At 31.9% G+C, this 8,550-nt stretch overlaps 1 protein-coding gene across 4 annotated transcripts; it reads right to left on the bottom strand.

Moving 5' to 3' along the window:
• Positions 1 to 1,772: 1,772 nt before the first annotated feature.
• On the bottom strand, positions 1,773 to 6,933 carry LOC107464880 (uncharacterized protein At4g17910). Of its 4 annotated transcripts, XM_016083838.3 has the most exons (16): positions 6,872 to 6,933; positions 6,553 to 6,673; positions 6,423 to 6,459; positions 6,040 to 6,161; positions 5,605 to 5,678; positions 5,430 to 5,508; positions 5,258 to 5,347; positions 4,684 to 4,757; positions 4,293 to 4,380; positions 3,373 to 3,499; positions 3,188 to 3,292; positions 2,931 to 3,057; positions 2,785 to 2,836; positions 2,656 to 2,700; positions 2,106 to 2,204; positions 1,773 to 1,990 (listed from the first exon to the last, which is right to left on the bottom strand). In XM_016083838.3, the coding sequence occupies exons 2-16, from the start codon at positions 6,661 to 6,663 to the stop codon at positions 1,838 to 1,840; spliced, it is 1,383 nt and encodes a 460-aa protein (XP_015939324.1). In that variant the 5' UTR covers positions 6,664 to 6,673; positions 6,872 to 6,933; the 3' UTR covers positions 1,773 to 1,837. The 4 variants fall into 4 exon arrangements, with proteins under 4 accessions (XP_015939324.1, XP_015939325.1, XP_020986188.1 ...); XM_016083839.3 differs by lacking the exon at positions 6,872 to 6,933 and having other exon boundaries at positions 3,188 to 3,284; positions 3,377 to 3,499; positions 6,553 to 6,756; XM_021130529.2 differs by lacking the exons at positions 2,106 to 2,204; positions 6,872 to 6,933 and having other exon boundaries at positions 6,553 to 6,756.
• Positions 6,934 to 8,550: the final 1,617 nt, after the last annotated feature.

Consider the following 8,550-nt stretch of genomic DNA (forward strand, 5'->3'; position numbering starts at 1 on the left):
CTTATGCAGAATTTCCATTTTTTTTCCTTCTCCAAACTGAAATATCTAGTTTTTCATCTTTAATGCCTCATAAAAAATACAATATGATTAACTGATTCGAAATAAATAACAATATGCATTTGTTATAGCTCAAAATTTGAACTTGCTAGACCTCAAATTTAAATACATACTAGATACATGATGAGATCATACTATGTTTTGACACACAAATGATATCATGTCAAATAATTTGCTGACATTTGAATGAATATACTAATATATATTGATGAAATTACTTGGTGAGACAAAGTATTGTGTTTGCCAAAGTTAAATATGAGTACTTACATAATTTTGGTTTGGTTTAGGTATTGAATATGAACTCTTAAAAAAAATTTACGAAAGGAGTACAATAAATACTCTCAAATAAATGGATTAAAATCAAAGAAATATTAGAGTGTTTCTTTTATTTATTTTTTTTATTAGTGAGATACATAAATTCCTAATTATTTGCTAGTAAGACAAAAATCTTTGACAATGTGTCCAGCGTGGCTCAGGAACAGGAACAAGGAGAAGCGAGAACCACTTAAATAGAGGAATCGATTGTATTTCCTCCTTTGTTCCCCATGGCAACTGGGGATCAAAAAGCACCAAATTTGATGACCCCCTTAGTTCATTATTTTCTTGTATATAGAGTCCAGTGCTGTCTGTGATGTCTTCCCTGCCCCTCTCTCTTTACCTGCTACTGTGCTCAGGCTTCCCTTCTAACACGTCAATAACAGCATTAAGTTCCGACAATAAAAAATACACAAGGATTACATTAGTACATTTTTTGAATCTGGATGATTAAATTATAACAATTAAATGAGTACAATTCACCGATCTCAAAGATTAAAGTGAGGCTAAACTCAAGAATCAATTGAGGAATTTAAAGAAATCAAATTAAAAAAAAAAGATCGACATGTCTAAATTTAAAAAAAGTCAAAAACTTAAATGTATTTTCAAATTTTTAAGAGCTTATTTTTGGACTCGGAGAAAACATCGGAAGACAACTATCTATAAAGTGATAAAAAATAAAGAGCAATGATCAATTTCGTTTATGAAAGATCATTTGTTTTTTAAATTAGTCATCAAACTTTTTTAATTAAATTTATCCTTTAAAGATTTTAAATTAATCGAGTTACTCCTTCTGTTATTATCTTTGTTGACGATGCCAAATTTGTTAATGAGGCACGATTAAATAATACTACAACATACACATAAGAGTCCTAATTAACTATTAGCATAACAAATTTATGACACTAAATCAAATCAAAACTTAATTGAAAGAAGACATTAAAGATATTAGAATCCCTTAATTTGGAATTGATTTGATCAAATTTTATAAATTTATCATGTTAATCGCCAATTAAGACTACTAGATGTATGTTATAGCATCAGTTAACGTGTCACATCAACAAATTTTGACACCATTAGCAACGAAAGTAATGAAAGGACTAAAATGACTAACTTAAAATTTTGAAGGACAAATTTGATTAAAAATATTTTTCGAAAAATAATTTGAAGAATAAGTGATCTTTCGATGACTAATTTAATCATTTACTTATAAAAAAAAAAAGTATATACGTTAGAAATATACAATCCTCTATGAAAGTTGGCCAATGAGTTGCTGCATGCACAAGACAGGATTCGCACAAGGAAAAACCGCAGGAGACAATCCCAAAGGCAACAAACCGAACAAAGTCTCCTACTCTCTTAGTTGGCAACGCGTTTGACAGTATTTCCTCCATTGCTAATAATGATAATAATAACAACAACAGCAACACTAGTTGAGCAGACTACAACACAAGAAATGTTTGCTTTACCAAAATTTTAGCTTCACACCGAAGTAATCTGCCGTTCCAATGACCGTGGATAAAATATAGGCATACCCAAGCAAGACGGAAAGTGCTGTAATTGATGACGCAGAGAGGGTATCAACAGAAAGATTTACCAAGCCTGTGAGGATATTTGCCTGCATATAAATTAATTAAAAATATTATAACTTAGATCTAGAGAGAGAGAAAGGTATATTTTTTGGTGACTAGAGAGAAAGGTATATGAATGTAACTAAAGGATAGTTTCTTAACCAGAAGAAACGTAGCCAATAAGTTTCGGTTTAGTGCTTCTTCTAGTACTGAAGTTTTACTTCCAGGAATAAGATCACCCAGCATTAGAATTGATAATAGCTGAAATAAGGGAAACACTCAAATTACATATTCCAACCAAATCCTTAATTAGATTCCATATTAGCAATTAAAACTTCTGCAAGGTTGCTTTAGATTCTACCTTTGAGACAAATTTAGAGATGGAAAGACACATGACAAAAATGAATATTTTGTCCCTATTTCCATAACCAAACCAGGTTCTATGTCTGTTATCTCTATAGTTCTGTTTCAGAGACAATATCCAAATGCAACATGGACTCAGCAATGCTGTGCTATACACTACTGAATTTGGTATGTCAGATTAGTTCAAAAGTTATTCAATTGCACAAATACAATTTGATCACTACTCACTAGTAATATAGAGTGAAAAATAAAAAATGAAAAATAAAAAACTAAGAATACAGACTACAAAGAGAACATGCCCCATCAGATATGTTGGTGATCAAATGAATAGAACCAAAATGAGAATCACCTGAAGGTTGTCGGCCAATACACTAGTAACATATGGCAGGTTGCACTGCATGAAGTATGGACAATAAGTTTTCATCCATCAACCCAAAAGAATCACCTAACTAGAAACCCATAACATAGTGAAGCGTACCGTTCTCCGCGAAATTCTTTCCACATGCTTGTCTAAAAACACAGTTAATAACCTGACAAGGTCATCATGGAAAGTAGAAACAGAACAATTTCAAAGGTTTTGACTTCAATGATACGGAATTAACAAGTTCTGGATTAATTTCATACCAAAATACGATGGACAGAATCCAGACCCTAATCTGAACCCATTTGGTACTTCTTAATCCAGAGGAATGGCTTCCAAAGATAAGATAATTTCCCAGTTGAACACCAACAAGATACATGCCCCAGTATCCTGTTTACAAAATGAGTGTTTACCAAAAAATAAAAAATAAAAAAATAAAAAAAATCTATGGAAAGTAAAACTATTAGAAATATTCATTGTCATAGCACCAAGTTTGAAATATGAAAGGAGCAGTTCTCACCAAATATACTATGAATTCCCTCCTTATTTTGACTAATGATATCCATTCCTCTTTCATCAGAAAGCAAGTATGCGCTCAAACCATGAATCAAACAGAACTGGTACACTTCGAAACAAATATTAAATTGCATAAGAAAATCAGATTCAAAAAGACAAGCCACAAAGATAATACAGATAAAGGTGTACCTACTAGGACAAGCAAACCAAAAATCCCAGAATACTGCGGCGGAACGTTAACAAATGAAGTAAGGATTGACACGGCAGCAAGTGTGAAGAAGAAATTCCAATGCACACCATATTCACTGACATGTACCTATATGAAGGAATAATGATTATTTTCTTCCTTGAGCGCATCTAGAACCAAAATGGTTGAACTAGAAAAATGGACAATAATACAATTGAAATTCTTATTTCTGTATACCGGTGAAAATGCATTGCGATGGACTTTTTAAACTAAAAACAATCCTGAAAAGGCAGAAAGTTTACTTGCTTCCTTAACAATGTCTTTAACTAATAGTAATGTTAGAATATATTTATGATATTACTATTCATATAGGATCTAGATATATATCGTATTAATTTTATGTTGATTTCATTATTATGATTAGATTCCATCCTCTGCCTAAAATAGGCACTCCTCATTGCACATCACAACACATCCTAATATACAATTTTCTAACAAGTAATGCATTCAGAATTTGCAATTCTGGAAATAGACAGAAATGCAAAACACTGATAGCATTGACCAGATAAAACAATCATGAAGAAAACAGTAGACATATATCATGTCCTTAATTTTTGTTTTCTTTGCTACTACTCTTCTCAGTTATTAGGAGTACAATTGAATTGTTTTTGCAGTATATGACTCAACTCAAGCCTACCTCTCTTTGATGGCATCAGAGTTTGCAGGCTTGAAAAAACAACAGGGATTGAAATAAGACAAAGATTGTTATGTGATGTCATGTGGAAACTGATTATATCACTTCCAATTTTCAAAAATTGATAGGCGACCAGCTTTGTTAAGACAGTTTTTTGCAAATGCATGTTTGAACACTGTGTATCTGTCGCTACATAGATGATAGATGATTACAATGAAAAAATTGCACCTGATAATCCACACCAGTCGTAGTGACAAGACGAAGAAACCCTAACGTGATCAGTGGACTAATTGAAACTATTGCAGTCTTCCAATTTCTGAAGCAGGAGAAAAAATGGATATTTCAGAATGCAAAATACAGAACACCAGAGCAAGATTTATAATGGAGCACATAAAGAAAAATAGAAATTTGATCACTTTATATTGGAAAGCCTATATAGCAAGGGGATCACATGGACTTTTGGTTTTTACCCATTGTATGAGCATGTCATAAGCTCCCTAACTTATTGGGGGTAAGACAACTTAAAATTTATAGAACATAAGATCTATATTTGAGTAAGCATACATACACATTCATTTCTAAATACATACACTGAATGGGGTGAAATTGAAGAACTCACACAGATGTGATATTTCGTGCTTGCCGAGAAACTAATGCATTCGCCAATACAAATGACCCAACTCCAAGATCCATCTAGCATGAAAATTTATGTTACAATTCAATATAACAATCAAATTATAGACTGTACTGCTTGTTAGCAACAGAACAAAAGCAGGGAAACAGAGACCAGAGATAGAAATTAAAATTTCGGATAATCAGCAAGGAGAAGTAACAGACTAAAGTAATTTTCTTTACATGTACTTTAAGTGTGCATAACCCATTGGAAAAGCAATAAATATTTATAAAAAGTTTAGTTAACTAAAGGATTACAAAAAGTCATTAGTCAAAGCAGAATATGCTGAAGACAAAATAAAAGCTTATTGTTTGTGTATAAACTCAGGAATTACGCTCTACGTTCAAGCCAAGAAGTTTTGCTGAAAATCAAGAGCCCTTCTTCCCAATATTAGCAAGTCTTTTACAATTACAGCCTTTGGAACCCGCTTTTCTCATTAACATACAGAAAAATATTTTCCTGGACATTGTCTAGAAGCACCATTTATTTTAGTACATTGGAAAGTGAAGAATAATCATACCAAACTAGTTCCATAAGTTTCAGTCTTTGCATATCTTCTTGGAAATATTCTGAAGTCAACAGCCAAGATGCACAGGAATGTTATAATCATCTGCAAAAATAACTTCTTTATCAACATAATAACAAGTAAAACCAGAAGAGTAGAATAAAATATCAATAGTGACACTTCATACCACAACCACCCTGTATGATGTAATATATTCTCGAATAGAATTGTGCTCTCCTTTGATAGAAATAGATGAAGCAGCAGTCCTGTAGTTCAGGGTATTGAAGTTAGCCATGATTAGCTTGACTCATAAGAAAGCATGGTATTAATTAGTTATTTCACAAAAGCGTGAGAAAAATTACCTTTTGGCTGCAATACAAACGAATGTTAAGAGCATTAACAAAATTGTGAATATATATGTCCAGTTTGAAAGTACCTGCAACAAACATGTTGATGTAAGAAACCACCAACTCAGAGAATAGAAGAGTAGCATGTTTGTATTATTCACACTGATGAGCCTGGATCTTAGCTTAAGGTTGAAGATAAAACTGAAGAGAATCAACAACAAGCAAAGGGAAACAGGGCACTATAGCAACCCCAGTCTCCCAAGACAATTTCCAAATTGAATTTCCTTTCCTTTTCTTACAGTCTACCCCTTATGAAAGATGAGTTTTGATTCTTGAAATATGACGCTCTATGTGAAGTTACAGTAATGATTCACAAGAAATGACTCGATCCAAGCCAAAAGCATTATCTATTTGATAAAAAATGATTTGATAATAGGAAAGAAAACATACCGTGAAACACAACAGCATAGGAACAACAATAATAATAAAATCCAAAGACAATGTAGATAAGTATGCTTTGAAATTACTAGACTTGGAAACTGCATCATCATTCTTCTTCTTCAAGAAGGCACCTATCATTGAGGAAATAAGAAAAAAGAAGCAAGATATGAGAAAACAGATGCTGAATCGAAAGAAACCACATGGTCAGAGACAGGCAGATCAGACCAAAGGGAATCAAAGCGTAAGGTTTGAGAAATTGTAGAGTTCAAATGAACTATAGCAGTTGAGCACAGCAAAACATAGGTAGGATGCGGTGCGAATGAAGTAAACAATAATTAAAAAGGCCATTTACACATTTTGAAAAGAGAGATGAGCATGGAAATGGGACTGACCAGTTGCAGAAGTGGAGTGTCGAATAAGGACCAACATCTGTAGCGGAAGGCAGAGAAAACAAGAACCGGATCATCATCATCATCATTTATGCATGAGAAGGATTAGATTGGAGGAGGGAGAGTAACTCACAGGGACAGTAATCGTAAGAGCAATGATTTCGAGAACAGAGGATCCACTCAAATTGCTCACAAATTCTTCTTTGAGATGCTTGTTGGAGTTGAAGGATTTGAGAGGATCCATGGCACCCACACTGAGAAAAAACGGTACATAAATGTGATATGCAAATTCAATTTATTTGCAAGGCTCAGCTCAAGTGTTGATCATAAATAAATAAACTAGGGCTCCATTAAGGTAAATTGATGAATTAATTGGATGGAGCTGCATAAAAGATTATACAAAAATAAAATAAATAAAAAATAACAAAAAGGAAAGGATAAATTACACTCACAAGTTACAACCACTCGGAGTTTATCAAAACTACACACACCACCTCAATATTTTACTAGTATACACTCACCTCTCCAGCATTATATTTAATGAGATGTGCTGTCTCTATAGGTCCATTAAATTGAAACATTATTAAATTAAAAATACGTTGTCAAACGTCATCGTTAACCCATAAGTCCATGCATAGAAACAAAAGGATAATACAGAAATCTCTGGATTTTAACTTTGTTATGGGAGATATTTTGCCATTTTAATTGAACAAAGCAAAAGTAAATGGAAAAAAGCACTAGTCTACATGTATAAGGATTTGTTAGTTACATCAACGCCAAGGGGTCTAAGTGTAAGAAGTTCCACGAGTGCCATGTTGGTTTAGAGCCTCTACTATAATCCTTGCTTCCTTGGTTCGAAACTTACAATCAGTGTAATGTTTACAATGCATGTAATAAAGGGGTGGTGTGTGTAATTTGATAAATCTCAAACAAAAAGGTTCAGAGGTTCACATAATCACATATATGTATTAAACAAAATTCATCATATGTTATATAGAATAATAAAGCTCAACACAAAGTGAACAAGGTTCGCATTAACAAACCAAAATAAAGCATGAAATAACCAACAAAACTCAAGATATGCCACATCCCTAAACCTGCAATAACCTTTCACTCTAATTAAGAGCAACAAACTAAGATAATATTCTTATTCTGTCAATAGGTCTACTCTATGATTTTCACAAATCATTATTCTCGAACAATCTATGATTTCATCCTCCAAAACCATTATCCATGCTAGCGGCTCAACAGGCACTAGCCGCTTTTCTATTGTTTTGAAGAATTTAATTTTATTTTTAAAATATATTATTCGTTCTTTAAATTTATCAGATTATATTTGTTAAATTTTAAATATATCGTGATCTTATTTATATCATATTTTAGTGTTGATATTAATATATCATTTATTCTTTAAATTTGTCAAATAAATATTTTTTAAACCATTTTAAAATTAACATAACCTTATTTGTTTCATATTCTGTTGAGGGTAAAACTACTATAGAAAATCTTTAAAATGCTAAATTATAAAAGCACACAATAAAGATATATGTATATTATCAAAAAAAGATATAGTTCCAGAAATAACGAAAAAAATATTATCCTAATTTAAAAAATGCATGTTAGTTATTTACAGAAGATTAATTTTTTCTAAATATCATGGATATTCATGTTTGTCTTCTTCTTTTTTAAGTGGTAGGCCAAAATATGATTCTGAATCTGAAGAGACCTGCATTTTCCTACAAATAATGGAAGGATAGAAGAAATGAATATGCTTATTTTTTGTGTTTTGAAAGATCAAACTATAAGAGTATTACTGAAAAAATAGGAGAATACAAAGATTGTGTACCTGGAAAAAATCCTTCGTAATTCATCATATATCTCCTTGTCAATAACTTCTTGCATCTTGAAAAACTGTCAGATTTTATTTATCATAAAAATAACCGTATAAACGCCACAGGTTTATTCAATTAAATTGATTGCTTATTATAGAGAAGAATTTAATTAAAACCTGTAGAATTATGACATCTTGTTTTGCATTGAACTTTCTGAAAGGACAAAAGAAATGACATTAATCCTTGTTTATCATTGACAAAATGTAAACTAAATGAAATTACATCTTTTTTTGTTAGGA

This window comes from Arachis duranensis, chromosome 9 (genome assembly GCF_000817695.3).
Source record: "Arachis duranensis cultivar V14167 chromosome 9, aradu.V14167.gnm2.J7QH, whole genome shotgun sequence".
Classification (NCBI taxonomy): domain Eukaryota; kingdom Viridiplantae; phylum Streptophyta; class Magnoliopsida; order Fabales; family Fabaceae; genus Arachis; species Arachis duranensis.